Here is a 20,489-nt window from a genome sequence, read left to right on the forward strand (position 1 = left end):
AACACCACATGCCTTTTTAAACAAGGCTACCAACCTGGGTGGAAACTCAGGGGTCAATGCACATGGACACCAAGATCATTGCTCATCTGCACTGTCAAGATTCTTCCCATTAATCTAGTACTCTGCATTCCTGTTACTCCTTCCAAAGTGAATCACCTCACCTTTCCATATTGAACTCCATTTGCCATGCCTCAGCTGAGCTCTGCAGCCTATGTCCCTCACTAACCCACAACAATCTTAGTCCATCCAGTTGTTTGGAAGGCTTAAGCTGTTGTATACAACGGAGCTGCTGGCTCACTCATTAGAGGGTAAAGTGAGCTCAGTGCTCGGGTCTATTGTCACATTAGGCCAGTCAATTTCCTTCCCTTCTCAACGGAAGGAGGAGAATTTTACAACCAATCCATTTCCATAACCTTTCTTCCATAAAAAGGAGTTGGAAAGTCCAGTTTCCACTTTAGGGAAATGAAAACCACCCATTTACTATCCCCTGTCTGGTCATAGCCTCAGGCACACAGATACCCCAATGCTGATTGGGCAATGGGTTAGGCCATTCCTCAAAACACCCTTCCCACAAGTCATTGCCCTTTGGATAGGACTAACCTCACCTGGATCCAAGGCTGACTGGGGCAGTCACATCATGAGAATCCACTACAACTGATTCTCAGCCCATTACAGCACCATTCTCTGGGCTGCTACAGCCTGCCCTGACCCTATAGCCACCCACAGCACCACAAAAGCAACCTTCAAAACCCTCGAGTATACCCCACAGCCAGGTCCTCACCCCACTGGATCCCAAATCAGGTTCTATATCTGACACCCTGAGGCCAACTCTCAATGGAGAAAGCTGCAGGCATTTCTCTCAGACCCTGCAGAGTCATTTCCCAATGGATGCCTCACTCTGGCAGGGGGCTGTAGACCTCACTGGATAAAGCAAACTGTAAACAATATCTTCAATAACCCAATCAATCATCCTGGAAGCTCAATGCATGGATTGGACAGGCCAAGCCCAGAGATTGTACCCAGGAATATTTCAACAAGAGGATGCAGAAAAACCAGCTCCAGACAGAAGACACCATGAATCACTGCTTTATTGACTATGTCATCACAGGTTGATGGGTGTTCGCTTGTGTTTCCTGTACAGGGCCGAGGCCAGCAATGAAGCAGAGATCAGACAGACCACCGTCACAGTCAGGGTCACCAACACAACCAACTCCACACCTACAGAACAAGGAGAAACCAATGGTTACTGAGAGAAACAGGGACAGAAAGGGAAACTAGCAGGCAGGCAGCTCCCCACCTGGAGACCTCTCCTGTATCCTTCCTTCAACCTCAGGCAGGGGCTCAGTTGCCAGGTTGGTCAGCCCAGTATCCAGGATGATCAGGGGGCCAAGTGAGGCCTCCCCTTCCCACTTCAATCCAGCTTCACTCTCTGCAAGATCAAACATTTCAGTCAGGGAGATGGAGATGGGAGGATCCACAACATCAAGATGGTCAATGTCCTACCAGCTTCAGGACCAAGGTCTCTCCTTCCTCTGGAGGGGAACAGGATCTCCCTTGTGCTCCCACAGTTCCCCACATGGCAACAGGCACAAATGTCACTGTCAGATTCCTCCAATGGGGTCCAGCTAAACAAGAGAACCAGCCCATCAACCACATGGTGCATCACCTCTCCCAACAACAACATCCCTGAGGGACAGAGAGAGGGAACTTACATATTCTGCAGCTTCTGTAAAGTACAAGCTTTGTTCCTGGAATCTCCCTGATCCACTGCAGCAAATTTCAGGTGACAGGTGATGAAAATCTGAGGGACACATTCAGAACAAGTCAGCATTTAGTGACTCCCTCCCACTATGGAGAAGCCAATCAGCAGCTTCCTCTTACCAAGGAATGCTCATCGCCATAGAAACGAAAGGCATCCAGGTCAAACCTGAGCTTGTCTGGCTCCCGCCCGTCTCCCAGCAACACAAAGGATGAAAAGGAGTCCTCAGCTATGCTGTCCAGGAGGCAACTGCAGATGGACAAAGGGCCGTGAAGTGAAGGAGGGAAGCCATTGAGATGGGAACAGTTGGAGATAGCAGAGAGCTCCTTACCCATTGTAGTCAATGATCCTGTATCTCAGGGTGGAGTCCTTGTCTGGGCTCAGTGTAGCTACACAGCGATCAATGTACAGCTTCAGGGGCACGTGATGGACCATTGAAACAGACGCCTCAATGTGAATGAGGTCTCCCAGAGAGTAGACAGTGGAAGGGCGCTCTGTAAGCCAGTCACCTGAAGTACAGGAGGACAAGGGTTGGAGACAGTGAATGTAACTCGCAGTGAGTGACACCAGGAGATCCCTCCCCAGTCACCCATCACATACCATTCATTAGACGCAGGGAGAATGATAGATGGCCTTCTCCAGACCTGGTGGAGCTGAATGGGATCCAGGTGGGATTGATGGGGTTACTGCTCACATTGCCCTTCCTGGGGAGAGACAGCGCAGACATTTTAGGCCAGGGTCAGACAACAGCAGCAGCTGGGGATCATATTGACCATCGAGTAAAGATTCTCACCTCAAATAACGACACTCAATGGGAACAACAGCCCCATTGGTTCTCACAATGACAGAACCAGGATAGTTTGGGGTGTGGGTCAGGTGGGTGGTGTAGATCAGGAAATCCCCAGTGATCTGAAAGACACCAGGTTAAGGAATGAGAAACTGATCTGAATGAAGAAAGATCTACACAGGGTTCACAACATCACATGGCAACAATTCTTTGCAGAGTGTGACAGACTCTAGATCTGGAGTGACCACAACTGGAATACAATAGGTCATAGGTCAGTGGTTAGTGGTTAGTCTTTTAGGATCAATGCAAGATGGTATTGCATCATTCCAAAAATCAGGAATTATTGGAATTCCATATCCAAAGGCCAGGGAATGCTCAGTTGGTCAACAGGATTGGTTTTACGATCACAGCAGAATTACAGATAGATGGAACAGGAACATGGTGATCTTTATCTACAAGGTAAAACAGGAAGTCTTCAGATTATGGGAAGGGATTCCTAACAAAGTTAGTGAAACATCAGCTTTAGTGAGAAGCAAAAACCAAGTTCAAAAGCATGAATTAACCAGAATGGAACCAAAACAGTTTTACCAACAGGTCAGATATAGAGCTCAAGGACTAGACAAGTCAATTTATTCCCAACAGTCCCACAATTGGGATGAAACTAGACTAAGTGAGTCAAATAAACCCACTCGGAGGATAATAGACTGCTCACCACAAAACTAAGCACATCATTCTGCTACAACAAGACAGCAGTTTTTTTTCAGATTTCACTATCGAAAAGTGTCATGCTGGAAAGCACTGATAGAAAGAGCAGTGTTTTGTTCACATTCAGGAATAAGTTCAAATCATTCACTCCTCCATATTATAGCTAATTCATTAGCTATAAAACATTAACAGAACCACCCATATAATCCAAAGCTTCTAAACCAATGAGAACAGCAGCATATGCTTAGAGATAAGACCAGGTAAGGCCCAGTCTAATCCAGTATAGGAAGCTAGCAGGAGACAGACCCTCAATAAGTCAATGTTCCTCAATGTAACCCTAACTAGAATAAGCTACAACCCAAGCTTCCTGCAAGTGTGGAGAACTCCCATTACCTGCAATCTGCTGCCACACTCATGCAGCCCATAGTCAAAGAGGACAGTGTGGTTCTCAGGGTAGACCCTGGTTGGCTGACAACCTACAGTCCCCAGGGTAAGGTCAGCAGCTTTAATCAGGTGCCCAGTTCCAAATAAATCCAGCTGGGCCTTGACCAGCAGGTTGTGCTCTCCACACTGCACCATCACAGTCTGTAGAGGGGACACACTCACAACCTCAGACACTGGGAACCTAGAACCCCCATGAGAAGGGACTCTCTCAGGAACAGGGCTGGCTCTCACAATTCCCCATGGAAACCTCTGGTTCAAAAACTGCTGCCATGTGTCAGAGCAACAGACAGCTCCAACTAACATTAACACAGGGAACAAACCCCTCATTACAAAATCACCCATGATCCCAAACAACTCAACCATCCCCACATTCCCCAACCAGCTCCTTTTATACACACAACCCACACTCACCTGATACCAATATGACCAGGAGCAGCAGCATTGAACCAATCGACCAGCCCCAATCTCGACAATCTCCACCAATGACTGAACTCATGGCTTTGTTCTCAGGAGGATCGATTACATTTGGGCCAATAGGAGTGGCTGTGAGTTGCTGTGCTGTCACCTGACTGAATTCAGCTCCACAAGATCTCATCAGGAAATCCCCATGACTACAATCATCAAAGGTAGCTCGTTGAGCCTGGAGAGGGTCTGCTGTATTCTGCCCATCCTAACCTGGGCAGTCTGACAGTGAGAACCATGGAGAGATTGTGTGGGAATTAGAAACAAGGTTTGAGCAGAATGAAGGGATTTGTCTTGTACTGTACCTATCCTTGGGAGTATATGTTGGAAGAAGCTTTATTCTGTATCTAAACCTGTCCTTGGCTGGGGCACTGGAGGGAGAACCTAACTTTCAGTTCACTTTTAATTCATAGAGTAGAGGCAGTTTTACTCTGTATTTCACGTTGTGCTGTCTCTGTCCTGGGGACAACTTTCCTTCCAGTTTTCAAGAGTGGAGGAAGCTTTTGTTTCAGTTGTAAAGAGTAGGATCTTTTACTTTGTTTCTAACTCTGTGATGTTTCTGCTTTGTTAGTGTTTGCTGTAAACAGTGTAGCTTTACATTTAGTTTACAAGTGTAGAAGCAGCTTTACGTTCAGTGTAAATGAGCGGGGGAAGTTGTATTCTGTATCTAATCCCACGCTGACCTTGCTTTTGGGAGAGGACTGAAGATGCTGGAGGTGAGAGTCGTAAAGTGTGGTAAAGCACAGCAGGTTATGCAAAATCCAAGGAGCAAGTGAGTCGGTGTTTCAGGCATCAGCCTGTCATCAGGAATGTGGGTTGGGAAAGGGGGGCTGAGTGATTAATAGGAGGGTAGGTGTGGGGGTGTGGTGAGCGAAGGTAGGTGGGATGGCAGTAGGTCAATGCAGGTCAGGGGTGTTGAGGGAGCTTTCCATTCATTTTAAAAAGGAAGATTGAGCTTTACTTTCAGTTTCAAAGAGTAGATAGTGTCTTATTTGTAAGAATCTCATTGCATCATGTCCCTGTTCTGGGAGTGTTTGATATGTACAGTGTTGAGGTAGGTTCACTTTCAGCTTAAAAGAGAACAGGGAGCTTTATACATTATCAATCTGTAGCTGTCCCTGTTTGATGGGGACAGGGTAGGGGGAGTTTTTGCTTCAGTGTAAAAGTGTAGAGGGACCATTCCTTTCAGTATAAAGGAGCCTCAGTCTGTATCTGAGCCTGATCTGTACCTTCCTGTGGGAGTGTTGATCGGGACAGGATTGAGGTCTATGGCCTCCAGCTGTGCTGGGATAAAGCTCAGTGTAAACTCGAGGAAAAGCACCTCTTTCACTGAGTCACTTTGCAGCTTTTCACACAACACGGTGTTCAACAAATCCAGGAACATCTCCTCAGCCCCATTTTGCTTAATTTCTTCCTGTAAGTTTTGGTTCAAACTCCTTTTCCTCTGGATGTTATTGTGCTCATTGTCCTTCCATTCACATCCCCTTGGGGGCTCCTCTCTTGGTTGGTTACTGCCTGCTTATTTTTTTGGTTTCTGGGTGGATGTGGGCAGTGCTGGCCATGCCAACATTTCCTGACCAACCCCCAGCGAGGAGGAGAAAGTGAGGACTGCAGATGCTGGAGATCAGAGCTGAAAATGTGTTGCTGGAAAATCCCCAGCTATCCTGGAGAAGGTGTTAGGGAGAGTGGTACAGGAATGTGTGAACCCAGTTTCAGCGACGTTCCAACTGTGTAACATGGGAGGAAGGTGTGAACTTTCTGGGTGCGAGCGGTCGCAGGTTTGGAAGTTGCTGTTGGAGGAGCCTTGGTAAATTGCTGCAGTGTATGTTATAGACCACACACAATCCGTCAGTGTCGACCAATGTTGGAGTGAGGGAATGTTGATGGTGGCGAATTAGACAATGTAGTTTCTATCGATTTCAGTAAGGCCTGAGACAAGGTCCCACACGGGAAGCTAATAAAGATAAAATCCCATTGGATCCAGGGTACATTCGGAAGTTAGATCCAGAACTGTCTTTGAGCAGGAGACAGAGGGTTGTTGTAGAGGTTTATCTGTGTGACTGGAGCAGCGGTGTACCGCTTGGATTGGTGCTGGGTCCCACGCTGTTTGTCATCTCCATAAATGATGTCCGAGAGAGCGGGGGAGGATGATCAGTTAATTTGTGGGTGACACAATGATTGGCCGGGTGGTTGACAATGCAGAGGGATGTGTTATGTTGTAGGAGAATACAAATGGATTGGTCCAATGGCCGCATCAGTGAGAGGTGCAAATTGGCTTAGGGATGAGGAAACTAGAGAAGGGAATATGTGGTGAAGAGTGGTGTGGGAAGGGAAGGAGGGGTTCCATTTCATGGGGTAGGGATCTGTATAGCAGGGACGGTCTCCACCTAAACTGATGAAGTTTATCATTCCTGATGAAGAGCTTATGCTCAATACATCGACTCTTCTGCTCCTTGGATGCTGCCTGCTGTGCTTTTCCAGCACCACACTGTTTGTCTCTGCTTTCCAGTTTCTGCTGTCTTCTCCTTCTCCCCCTTAACTACAAGGCAGACCATGAAAGAAGGAAAAAGGAAGGATAACTCTGGAGACGTTATTAAAGATGTTGGAAATCATGAAGGTATGAAAACTAGCATAAGGACACTTTAGCTAAATGTTCGTAGCATCTGTAACAAGGTCGTTCAGTTAATGGCACAAATCATCGCAAATGAATATGATTTAGTAGCAATAATGGAGACATGGTTACAGGATGGTCATAGAACATAGATCAGTACAGCACAGTACAGGCCCTTCAGTCCTCGATGTTGTGCCGACCTGGAAGATCAAACTAACCTACATTCCCTTCATTCCACTATTATCTATGTGCCTATCCAAGAGTCGCTTAGATGTCCCGAATGTATCTGACACGACTACCACTGCTGGCAGTGCATTCTACACACACACCACTCTCTGTGTAAAGAACCTACCTCTGACATCTCCTCTAAACCTTCCTCCAATCACCTTAAAATTATGTCCTTCATGATAGTCATTTCCGCTCTAGAAAAAAGTCTTGTTCTATTCACTCTATCTATACCTCTCATCATCTTGTACACCTCTGTCAAGTCATCTCTCATCCTTCTTTGCTCCAATGAGGAAAAACCCTCGCTCCCTCAACCTTTCTTCATAAGACATGCTCTCCAGTCCAGGCAGCATCCTGGTAAATCTTCTCTGCACTCTCTATAAAGCTTCCGATAACGAGGCGACCAGAACTGAACACAATATTCCAAGTGTGGTCTAACCAGGGCTCTACAGAGCTGCAGCACAACTTTACAGCTCTTAAACTTAATTCCCCTGCTAATGAAAGGCAACATACCGTGTAACTTCTTAACAACCCTATCAATTTGGGTGACAAATTTGAGGGATCTATGGACATGGACCCCCAGATTCCTCTGTTCCTCTATACTACCAAGAATCCTGTCTTTAATCCTGTATTTTGTATTCAAATTCAAACTTCCAAAATGAATCATTTCACAGTTTTTCAGGTTGAACTCCATCTGCCACTTCTCAGCCCAGCTCTGCATCCTGTCAATGTCCCGTTGCAACTACACCAGCCCTCCAAACTATCAACCACTCCACCAACGGTCATGCCATTGTCAAACTTATTAACGCACCCTTCTACTTCCTCACCAAGTCATTTCTAAAAATCACAAAGAGCAGAAGTCCCAGAACAGATCCCTGTGGAACACCACTGGTCACCGAGCTCCAGGCTGAATACTTTCCATCTACTACCACCCTCTGTCCTCTATTGGCCAGCCAATTCTGTGTCCAGACAGGAGATATCCCTGTATCCTATGCCTCCTTACTTTCTGAATGCCCCTACCATGAGGTACCTTATCAAATGCTTTGCTAAAATCCATTTACATCATATCCATTACTCTACCTTCATCAATGTGTTTTGTCATATCCTTCAACAAAGCTTGTGAGGCATGACCCACCACTCACAAAGCCGTGCTATCTCTAATGAAACTATGGTTTTCCAAGTCATCATCTGTCCTGTCTCTCAGAATCTCTCCAATAATTTGCCCACTACAGACATAAGACTGACTGGTCTGTAATTCCCAGAATTATCCCTATTCGCTTTTGTAAACAAGGGAATAACATTTGCCACCCTCCAATCATCTGCTACTACACCAGTGGACAGTGAGGACATAGATCATCGCCAAAGGCACAGCAATCTCTTCCCTTGCACCCTGTAGTAATCTTAGGTATATCCCATCTGGCCCATCTTTTCAGCACATCCTCTTTCTTACCATCAACCTGTTGAAGCATATCAGCCTGCTTTACGCTGTCCTCACAAAGGTAAAAGTCCCTCTCAGTAGTGATTACTGAAGCAAAGTAATCATGAAGGACCTCCCCTACCTCCTCCGACTCCAGGCACAAGGTCCCTCCACTATCCCTGATCTACTTTGACTCTGGCCATCCTCTTGTTCCTCACATAAGTGTAGAATTCCTTAGAGTTTTCCTTAATCCAACCGCTAAAGCATTTTCATGCCCCCATCTAGCTCTCATAAGTCCATTCTTCAGTTCTTTCCTGGCTATCTCGTAACTCTCTGGAGCCCTGTCTGATCCTTGCCTCCTCAACCTTAAGTAAGCTTCATTATTTCTCTCAATTAGATCTTCCACATTTCTTGTCATCCAAGGTTCCTTCACCCTACCATCCCTTTCTTGCCTCAGTGGGACAAACCTGTCCAGCATTATCAGCAAGTGCTCCCTAAACAACTTCCACATTTCTGTTGCGCATTTTTCTGTTCCCAATTTAGACACAGCAGTTCCAGGGTAATAGTGCTGTAATTCCCCCTCTCCTAGTTAAATACTTTCCCAAACCATCTACTCCTATCCCTCTCCATGACGATAGTAAAAGTTTCTCACTATCATCGAAATGCTCTCCCACCAAGTCATGAGTGGGAGTTAAACATCCCGGGGTATCAGGCTATTCGGAAGGACTGACAGACAGACAGGAAGGTAAGGGAGGTGATGCCGCTCCTGATATCCAAGGACGACATCTGGGTGTTGCTGAGAGATGATATTGGTTCCATGGAGAATTCAAGGAAGGAAAAAGTCACTGATAGGTGTAGTCTATAGGCTACCCAAATTGTACATCACATTGTAATGGATTTAGTAAGGGGAGGTTGTGCCTGACAAACCTGTTGGAGTTCTTTGAAGAGGTGACAAGTAGGTTAGACCAGGGAAACCCAGTGGATGTGGTCTACCTAGACTTCCAAAAGGCCTTTGATAAGGTGCCACACCGGAGACTGCTGAGCAAGGTGAGGGCCCATGGTGTTCGAGGTGAGTTACTGGTATGGATTGAGGATTGGCTGTCTGACAGAAGTTGGGATAAAAGGTTCTTTTTTGGAATGGCAGCCGGTGACAAGCGGTGTCCCGCAGAGTACAGTGTTGGGGCCGCAGCTGTTCACATTATATATTAATGATCTGGATGAACAGACTGGGGGCATTCTAGTGAAGTTTGCCGATGATACAAAGTTAGGTGGACAGGCAGGTAGTACTGAGGAAGTGGGGAGGCTGCAGAAGGATCTAGACAGTTTGGAGGAGTGGTTCAGGAAATGGTTGATGGAATTCAATGTGAGCAAATGCGAGGTCTTGCACTTTGGGGAAAAAGAATAGAAGCATGGATTACTTTCTAAACGGTGAGAAAATTCGTAAAGCCAAAGTACAGAGGGATCTGGGAGTGCTAGTCGAGGATTCTCTAAAGGTAAACATGCAGGTTGAGTCCGTGATTAAGAAAGCGAATGCAATGTTGTCAATTATCTCAAGAGGGTTGGAATATAAAAGCACTGTTGTGCTACTGAGACTTTATAAAGCTCTGGTTAGGCCCCATTTGGAGTACTGTGTCCAGTTTTGGTCCCCACACCTCAGGAAGGACATACAGGCACTGGAGCATGTCCAGCGGAGATTCACACGGATGATCCCTGGAATGGTAGGTCTAACATACGAAGAACGGCTGAGGATCCTGGGATTGTATTCATTGGAGTTTAGAAGATTACGGGGAGATCTAATAGAAACTTACAAGATAATACATGGCTTGGAGAGGGTCGACGCTAGGAAATTGTTTCCGTTAGGTGAGGAGACTAGGACCCGTGGACACAGCCTTAGAATTAGAGGGGGTAAATTCAGAACAGAAATGTGGAGACATTTCTTCAGCCAGAGTGTGGAATTCATTGCCACAGAGTGCAGTGGAGGCTGGGACGCTAAATGTCTTCAAGGCAGAAATTGATAAATTCTTGATGTCACAAGGAATTAAGGGCTACGGGGAGAATGCGGGTAAGTGGAGTTGAAATGCCCATCAGCCATGATTGAATGGCGGAGTGGAGTTGATGGGCCGAATGGCCTTACTTCCGCTCATATGTCTTATGGTCTTATGGTCTAATGGGACTGAGGACGGAGCAAGCTATTCAAAGTTTGTGCGAAGATTTGTAGCTCGGGTGCTCGTTGTTGTGGTTCAGTTCGCCGAGCTGGAAGTTTTTGTTGCAAACGTTTCGTCCCCTGGCTAGGCGACATCATCAGTGCTTTTATGAGTCCTAAGGGTCGCAGTAGTCTGGCTGTCAGTTCTGAGATGCTCCTGATGTATGGTAGTGTGGCTAGTCCTTTTAGTTGTGGTATGTCCTCGTTCCGTGGTCTTTCTCTTAGGCATCTGTTGATGAAGTTGCGCGGGTATCCGTTTTTGGCGAATACCTTGTATAGGTGTTCCTCTTCTTTTTGCAGTTCTGGTGTACTGCAGTGTGTTGTGGCCCTTTTGAATAGTGTCCTGATGCACTATAAACACCGGAGGAAACATCAAAGAAGCGCTTCGCAGGAGGCTCCCAGGCACTGATGATGTGCCTAGCCAGGGGACGAAACGTTTGCAACAAAAACTTCCAGCTCAGTGAACAGAACCACAACAACGAGCACCCGAGCTACAAATCTTCGCACAAACTTTGAACACTTACGGGCGAGAGACGCTGAGACAAGCCAGGAAATGGGAATCCTGCGCTCACCGACTAAGCGCCATATACGAACAACTCCGGTTCCTACACGAATGCCGAAAGAATCGAATCCTTCCACAATGTGTCAGATACAGACCGCCAGTCAACAACCCACAAGCCAGGGAAACAGCCAAGCAGAACGGATTCAGGATGATCCAGGTAATGATCACAGACGCGCACAACCGACTCCACAAGTACAAACAATAAATTGCGCGCCAAAAGTCGTTAATTTCAAAAACCACGAATCGTGAATGGACCCGGACCATAGAACAGGCTGTCACCATAGGACAGAACAGGACAGCACACCACAAAAAACGGCACTAAAAGAAAAAATGGCCAAACTAACACACAACAAAGAGGACACTACAACACACACCTGGGTTAAAAACTTCTCCCACAGACACGGAAAGAACAATACTGGCCAAGGGACTCGACTACAACCACAGGGACACCAAGACAGCAGACTTCCTAGCAGCACTAGGATGCACACTCAAGAGCAATGGACTGACAGAAGAGACACAACAAACAGTGAGACAAACTGTCGTACCAATGATAATAAGGAAAAAACAAACACATAACCTCAACACCAAGGAGAGGGAAGCACTGAAATCACTAAGAAACGATAAGAACATAATCATACTACCAGCAGATAAAGGCAGAATGACGGTCATCCTAGATAAATCTGATTACATCCAAAAAGCACAACTACTTGCAGATATCAACACCTACCAAATGAAGGAATTTGACCCCACACCACAACTCACCAATAGGATAAATAACACACTAAGGAATCTACAAAAAAACGGACAGATAACCAGAGCTGACCTACAAAGAATGAAACCGGAAAGCAACAACACCCCCAGATTCTATGGATTACCTAAAGTACACAAACCAGACATCCCACTCAGACCCATAGCATCACTACCAGGGACACCATCATACAAACTGGCCAAAGAACTACAACAGAAACTGAAACACCTGGTCAGCGGATTCAAACACTCTATACAATCAACACAGGAATTCTTGGACATCATCAGAAATATACACATTGACAAAGAAGAAACCATGATATAATTCGACGTGACGGCACTGCTCACTTCGATTGACAAAACCCTAGCTAGAGAAACAATAGCCAACCTACTGGACATACAGAACAGAAATCAGGATGCTGAACCTATCAACAAAGACGGCATACTTAAACTACTGGACTTGTGCCTCACAACACACTTCACATTCAACAACCAGATTTACGAACAAATCAACGGAACACCCATGGGATCACCAATCTCTGGACTCATGGCAGAGGCAGTTATGCAAAGGTTAGAACAAACAGTCCTACCACAAATTTAACCCAAACTCTGGGTCAGCTATGTCTGACACGTTTGTAATCATTAAAAACACGGAAATAGAAAAAACACACCGGATCATCAACGCCACACTCACAGGAATCCGATTCACGAGAGAAGAAGAAAAGGATAGCCAACTCCCATTCCTAGACGTGATGGTACAGAGAACACCGAACGGAGAATTCACCACAAGGGTATACAGGAAAGCCACACACACAGACCAAGTCCTGAACTATGAAAGTCACCACCCCAACACACACAAACGAAGCTGCATCAGGACACTATTCAAAAGGGCCACAACACACTGCAGTACACCAGAACTGCAAAAAGAAGAAGAGGAACACCTATACAAGGTATTCGCCAAAAACGGATACCCGCGCAACTTCATCAACAGATGCCTAAGAGAAAGACCACGGAACGAGGACATACCACAACCAAAAGGACTACCATACATCAGGAGCATCTCAGAACTGACAGCCAGACTACTGCGACCCCTAGGACTCATAACGGCACACAAACCAACAGCCACGCTCAGACAACAACTCACCAGGATGAAGGACCCGATACCCAACATGAGCAAAACTAATGTAGTGTACAAAATACCATGCAAGGACTGCACAAAACACTATATAGGACAAACCGGAAGACAGCTAACAATCCGCATACATGAACATCAAGTAGCCACGAAACGACACGACCCGCTATCCTTAGTAGCCACACACGCAGACAACAAGCAACATGACTGGGACAACACTACTATCATAGGGCAAGCCAGACAGAGAACAGCCAGGGAATTCCTAGAGGCATGGCATTCATCCAAAAACTCCATCAACAAACACATCGACCTGGACCCAATATACCAACCGCTACAGCGGACAGCTGAAACTGACAACCGGAAGCGGCAGGGACAGACCGCTATAAACACCGGAGGAAACATCAAAGAAGTGCTTCGCAGGAGGCTCCCAAGCACTGATGATGTCGCCTAGCCAGGGGACGAAACGTTTGCAACAAAAACTTCCAGCTTGGCGAACAGAACCACAACAGCAAGCTATCCTCAATCAGGTCCTGTGTAATGAGACGGGAATAATTAATGACTTCATATTTTGGAATCTTCTTGGAAGGAACAATCACAGTTTGGTTGAATTTAGAATAAAGCTGGAGAGCGTGAAGGTAAAATCCGATACCAGAGCCCTGTGCTTAAACACAGGAGACCTCAATAGGATGTGGGAGGATTTGGCTAAAGTAGACTGGAACCAAAGACCTTATGGTGGCACAGTCAACGAGCAATGGAGGACTTTCAAAGCAATATTTCAATGTGCTCAGCAATAGTATATTCCAGTGAAAAGAAAGGATTGTAAGAAAAGGGGTAATGTGCCAAGGGAGGCTATCAAATCAAATGAGAAGTCATGGGAAAGCACAACATTGGGAAAGTTTTAAAGGTCAACAGAAAGCCACAAATAGAGCTATAAAGAAAAGTAAGATAGTCTATGAGAGGAATAAAAAACTAGCCCAGAATATAAAGACAGATTGCTAAGGTTTCTATAAATGTATGGAATGGAAAAAGAATGGCTAAAGTAAACATTGGTGTCCTAGAGGATGAGAAGGGGAATTTAGTCATGGGATATGATGAAATGGCTGAGGCATTGAACAAGGTTTTGGGTGTCAGCCTTCACAGTGAAGGACATGAATAACATGCCAGTAATTGACAGAGAGACAAAAGTAGGGTAGGACCTGGAAACAATCATGATCAGGGAAGAGGTATCTTCGGGCAAGCTCATTGAGCTAAGACGACAAGTCTCCTGGCCCTGATGGAAGGCATCGCAGGGGGCTAAAGGAGATGGCAGGAGGAAGAGCAAGTGCACTTGTGGGAATGTTCCAAAACTTGCTGTACTCTGGGGCAGTTCCAGCAGATTGGAAAACAGTAAATGTTTCAACAGGGCAGTAGACAAGATGGGGAATTGTAGACTGGTTGGCCTAACCTCTGTAGTGGGGAAGATGCTTGAGTCTGTTATGAAGGAAGGAATAGTAAGGCATCAAGATAGAAATTGTCCCATTGTGCAGATGCAGCGTGAGTTCATGAAGGGCAGGTCACTCCTAACTCATCTTTTGGAATTTTATGAAACCATGATGAGCACGGTGGACCACAGGGAGCCAGTGGGTTTCCAAAAGGTCTTCATCAAGGTGCTGCACGAGAGGCTGCTGCCTAAGATAAAGATGCATGGCATTACGGATAAAGTATTAATATGGATACAGGATTGGTTGACTAACAGGAAGCAAAACGTGGGGATGTGTGCGCTATTTTGGTTAGCAAACAATCCCTCGCGCTGTGCCTTAGGGATCGTTGTTGGTGCCACAATTATTCACAATTTACACAGATGATTTTGAATTGGGATCGAGGTGCATTGTGTCAAAGTTTGCAAATGACACAAAGATGCAAAGTGTGTGGAGGACTGTGAATTTTAGAGGAACCTAGATACTTACAGTGAGGGGCAAAGGTCTGGCAAATGGAATATAATGTTAATAAGTGTGAAGTCATCCATTTTGATAGGAGTAACAGTAAAAAGGACGAATACTTGAATGGTAAAAAGTTGCAGCATGCTGCCATGCAGAGGGACCTGGGTGTCCTTGAGCATGAATCCCAAGTTGGTCTGCAGGTACAGCAGGTCATTAAGAAGGCAAATGGAAAATTGTCCTTTTATTGCTAAAGGGATTGTGTTTAAAAGCAGGGAGATTATATTGTGGCAGCACAGGGTGCTGGTGGGGCCATAGCTGGAGTACCGCGTGCAGTTTTGGTCTTCCTTGAGAAAGGATGTACTGGCACTAGAGAGGACGCAGAGGCGGTTCACTGGGTGGGTTCCAGCATTGAGAGAGATGGCTTATGAGGAGAGACGGAGTAGACTGGGATTATATTCATTGGAATTCAGAGGAACGAGGGATGATCTTAGAGAAACATATAAAATGATGACAGGAATAGATGTGATAGACATAGACATAGAGAGGATGTTTCCACTGGCAGGTGAAACTCGGACAGGTGGGTATAGCTCAATTAGAAGGAACAGATTTCAGACGGAATTGAGAAGGAACATCTTCACACAGAGGGTTGTGAATCTATGGAGTTCCCTGCCCCAATGAAGTTCGTTGATGTTACTTCAGTAAGTGTTTCTAAGGCTAAGATATGTTCTCTTTTTGAACAATAAAAGAATTAACGGTTAGAGTGAGAGGACGGGTAAGTGGAGCTAAGGCCACAAAAAGATCAGCCAGATGGCCTACTACTGCTCCTCGTTCTTATTCTGTCCCTGAGAAATGTGAAGGGATGCACTTTCGAGGGAACAAAGAAGAAAAGGAAGTACTCAATGAATGGCAGGACACTAGGAAGCTCAGGAACCGAGGGATCTTGGGATACTATTCCACAGACCCCTGAAGGTGCCTGGATGGGTTTACAGAGGAGTTAAAATGACCTGTTGATGCTTGCCTGTGTCAGTTCAAGTATAAACTGTAAGAACAGGGAGGTCATGTTGAAGCTGTACAGATCTTTGATTAGAGGACACAGCTGTAGTACTGTGTGCAGTTCTGGTCACCCCACAACAGGAAGGGTGTGGTTATACTGGAGAGGGTACAGAGGAGATTCACCCGAATGTTGTCTGGGATTGAACATTGCAGCTACGAGGAGACCTTGGATAAGCTCGGAAGGTTGTTCTCTTGGAGCAGAGAGATTGAGAGGAGATTTGGTGGAGGTGTATAAGATTAGGGACCAGGTGAATAGAAAGCAGCTGTTAGAAAATAGACAATAGGTGCAGGAGTAGGCCATTCTGCCCTTCGAGCCTGCACCGCCATTCAATATAATCATGGCTGATCATTCCTAATCAGTATCCTGTTCCTGCCTTATCTCCATATCCCTTGATTCCACTATCCTTGAGAGCTCTATCCAACTCTTTCTTAAATGAATGCAGAGAGTGGGCCTCCACTGCCCTCTGGGGCAGAGCATTCCACACAGCCACCACTCTCTGGGTGAAGAAGTTTCTCCTTGTCTTTGTCCTAAATCGTCTACCCCGTATGTTTAAGCTGTTTCCTCTGGTTCGGCACTCACCCATCAGCAGAAACACGTTTCCTGCCTCCAGAGTGTCCAATTCTTTGATAATCTAAAACGTCTCAATCAGATCCCCACTCAGTCTTCTAAACTCAAAGGTATACAAGCCCAGTCGCTCCATTCTTTCAGTGTAAGGTAGTCCCGCCATTCCAGGAATTGACCTCGTGAATCTATGCTGCACTCCCTCAATCGCTAGAATGTCTTTCCTCAAATTTGGAGACCAGGACTGCACACAGTACTCCAGGAGTGGTCTCACCAGGGCCCTGTACAGCTGCAGAAGAACCTCTTTGCTTCTATACTCAATCCCTCTTGTTATGAAGGGCAGCATGCTATTAGCCTTCTTCACTACCTGCTGTACCTGCATGCTTGCCTTCATTGACTGGTGTACAAGAACACCCAGATCTCTGTACTGCCCCTTTAACTAAATTGATTCCATTGAGGTAGTAATCTGCCGTCCTGTTCTTGCCACCAAAGTGGATAACCTTACATTTATCCCACATTAAACTGCATCTGCCATGCATCTGACCACTCGCCTAACTTGCCCAGGTCACCCTGTAATCTCCTAACATCCTCATCACATTTCACCCTGCCACCCAGCTTAGTATCATCAGCAAATTTGCTAATGTTATTGCTAATACCATCTTCTATATCATTAACAGATTGTAAAAAGCTGCGGTCCCAGGACTGATCCCTGCGGTACCCCACTGGTCACTGCCTGCCATTCCGAAATGGAGCCGTTTATCACTCCTCTTTGTTTCCTATCAGCCAACCAACTTTCAATCCAAGTTAGTACAATGTAGACAACTCCCTCCTAACTGTAGCACACTGTGTGCTGCCATCTTTGTGTGGGACAGGACACCCCCAGGGATGGTGACTGTGGTCTTTGGGACATTCTGTGTAATGTACAATGCTGTAATTATGGCAGGGTTACCCTGGGCTTGTATGATAGCACTGGCCCTGAGATGGTGCAAAGGAGAACCTTGCAGGGCTGCCTGCACTGTTTGTTTATGGTTACTGGGGTAAGGCCACGTTTCCCAGCCAGTTTTATTCACAGCTTTTAAGCTGTTGGATACACCTCAGCTGCGTGCTCACTCATTTCAGTGGGTTAAATACAACCCCATTGCTGTAGGCCTGGAGTCACATGTAGGCCAGACTCAGCAAGAATGGCAGATTTCCTGTCCCAAAGTACATTCATGATCCAAATACATTTTAAACTACCAAAACAGATTCCAGGATCCTGTTCCCATTAGACAGATGGCTACTGGAGTTCCCCTTCCACCTTCATTGGTGCTAATACTCATCAGGTTCTCTCCAAGTCTGACAACAAACTCCCTCAAATCAGGTTTCTATCCCTGCCAATGAGCAACACAGCAATGGCCTTCAGTGTGATTGGCCTAACCCAGTGCCCATCCTCTGAAGGCTGTGGACAGTTTCTATGCAGTTGACCACAGCTTGCTCCATCGCCTGGCATGGCCTTGGTGATGGCACTAACCTCATCTGGTTCCCAGGCTTACCAAGCCAGTCATTGGTTGAGAACCCATTGCAGCACCTCTCCTTGTAATTCATTCACATGCCATCACTGGCGAGGCCAGTATTTATTGCCCATCCCGACTTATCCAGAGGGTAGTAAAGGTTCTGCTTCATTTCAGTGGGTCTCATGTAGGCCCGACCAGTTCAGGACAGTAGTTACTTTCCCTAAAAAAGGATCATTAGTGAGTCAGATGGGTTTCTTCAACAATCAATGGGCTCATACTCATCATTAGGCTCATAATTCCCGATTTGTTTTAATGGATTCAGATTGCATCATCTGCTGTGTGGCAGGATTCAAACTGCGGTCCACAGAGAGTTACCCAGGGCTCTGGATTCACAGGCCAGCAATAATATCGCTGGGTCCTCACCACACCCATGGTCTGCTCCATTCTCCACTGATTCTACAACCACTTTAACCACAAACCATTCCATCCTAATGCTTCTGACATTCCCTGCCCACACCCAGCTCGCTTACCGTCCCTCAGCAATCAGGCTGTGTATCTGACACCCAGCACCAAGGACAAATGAGTGTCTGAAGCCTTCTCCATATTGAGTTCAATCTCTACAGCAATCCATTTTCCCCCAGTGGATGAATACACTCCCTCAATAAACTCCAAGTTGAAATAACCCACCAGAAAACAGCTTGTTTGAGAGGGGTCAGGACAGTCGGAAATTCACTTGGGGAATACAAGACTGGTCCACCCGTCCTGCAGGATTTAACACATTTGATCTTTGGACTGTACGTTTCAGAATTTACTGAGCCACAGCATTGTGGTTTATGGGCATGAAGGGACCATTTGGCCCCTCATACCTGTTTAACTAGCCCCTCAGTTTGAGAAACCCAATATGGATGTCAGAGATCTGAAACTCGCAAAATGCTGGAAAAGCTCAGGTCTGGCAGCAGCTGAGGAGAGAGAAACAGTTCATGCTGCAAATACAATTGGACACTTCTGAAGAGAGTGCCAGAAGACACTTGATACTTTGTCTTTCTCCCCCAGATGCTGTGAGGTTGACTGAGTTTCTCCAGCATGTTCTGTTTGCTTCACTGAGATTGATGGCTATGATTCCAATTGACACCATGTCCAGAGCCTGTTCAAAGAGCCAGGGATACAGAGTGAACCACCACGCTGATCAAATGCTCTCAGCCTGAAACCAGCAGGCAGCCAACTCCCCACCTGGAGACCTCTCCTGCATCCTTACCTCCACCTCAGGCAGGGGCTCAGTTGCCAGGTTGGTCAGCCCAGTATCCTGAATGATCAGGGGGCCAAGTGAGGCCTCCCCTTCCCACTTCAATCCAGCTTCACTCTCTGCAAGATCAAATATCCCAGTCGGGGAGAGATGGAGATGGAAGGATCCACAACATCAAGATGGTGAATGTCCTACCAGCTTCAGGACCAAGGTCTCTCCTTCCTCTGGAGGGGAACAGGATCTCCCTTGTGCTCCCACAGTTCCCCACATGGCAACAGGCACAAATGTCACTCTCAGATTCCTCCAATGGCGTCCAGCTCAACAAGAGAACCAGCCCATCAACCACATGGTGCATCATCTCTCCCAAAAACAACATCCCTGAGGGACAGAGAGGGAACTTACATATTCAGCAGCTTCCGGAAAGTACAAGCTTTGTTCCTGGAATCTCCCTGATCCAATGCAGCAACTTTCAGGTGACAGGTGATGAAAATCTGAGGGACACATTCAGAACAAGGCAGTATTTAGTGACTCCCTCCCACCATGGAGAAGCCAATCAGTAGCATCCTCTTGCCAAGGAATGCTCATCTCCATAGAAACCGAGGGCATCCAGGTCAAACCTGAGCTTGTCTGGCTCCCGGTAACACAAAGGTGGAAAAGGAGTCCCCAGCTTTGCTGTCCAGTAGGCAACTGCAGATGGACATAGGGCCGTGAAGTGAAGGAGGGAAGCCATTGAGATGGGAGCAGCTGGAGATAGCAGAGAGCTCCTTACCCATTGTAGTCAATGATCCTGTATCTCTGGGTGGAGTCCTTGTCTGGGCTCAGTGTAGCTACACAGCGATCAATGTACAGCTTCAGGGGCACGTGATTGACCATTGAAACAGACGCCTCAATGTGAATGAGGTCTCCCATGGAGTAGACAGTGGAAGGGCGCTGTGTAAGCCAGTCACCTGAAGTACAGGAGGACAAGGGTTGGAGACAGTGAGTGTAACTCGCAGTGAGTGACACCAGGAGACCACTCCCCAGTCACCCATCACGTACCATTCATTAGGCGCAGGGAGAATGACAGATGGCCTTCTCCAGACCTGGTGGAGCTGAATGGGATCCAGGTGGGATTGATGGGGTTACTGCTCACATTGCCCTTCCTGGGGAGAGACAGGGCAGACAT

The 20,489-nt window shown here is 46.4% G+C and overlaps 1 protein-coding gene across 1 annotated transcript; it reads right to left on the reverse strand.

Annotated features, from left to right (window-relative positions):
* Positions 1 to 1,102: 1,102 nt before the first annotated feature.
* On the reverse strand, positions 1,103 to 20,489 carry LOC122547830 (zona pellucida sperm-binding protein 3-like). The gene is made up of 11 exons (XM_087983341.1): positions 20,363 to 20,489; positions 20,094 to 20,271; positions 19,942 to 20,011; positions 3,645 to 3,836; positions 2,553 to 2,668; positions 2,360 to 2,463; positions 2,091 to 2,268; positions 1,882 to 2,008; positions 1,713 to 1,801; positions 1,504 to 1,625; positions 1,103 to 1,218 (listed from the first exon to the last, which is right to left on the reverse strand). The coding sequence occupies exons 1-11, from the start codon at positions 20,487 to 20,489 to the stop codon at positions 1,103 to 1,105; spliced, it is 1,419 nt and encodes a 472-aa protein (XP_087839467.1).

Source organism: Chiloscyllium plagiosum, unplaced genomic scaffold (assembly GCF_037043375.1).
Source record: "Chiloscyllium plagiosum isolate Xiang-an unplaced genomic scaffold, Cpla_swu_hap1 HiC_scaffold_45, whole genome shotgun sequence".
NCBI classification, from domain to species: domain Eukaryota; kingdom Metazoa; phylum Chordata; class Chondrichthyes; order Orectolobiformes; family Hemiscylliidae; genus Chiloscyllium; species Chiloscyllium plagiosum.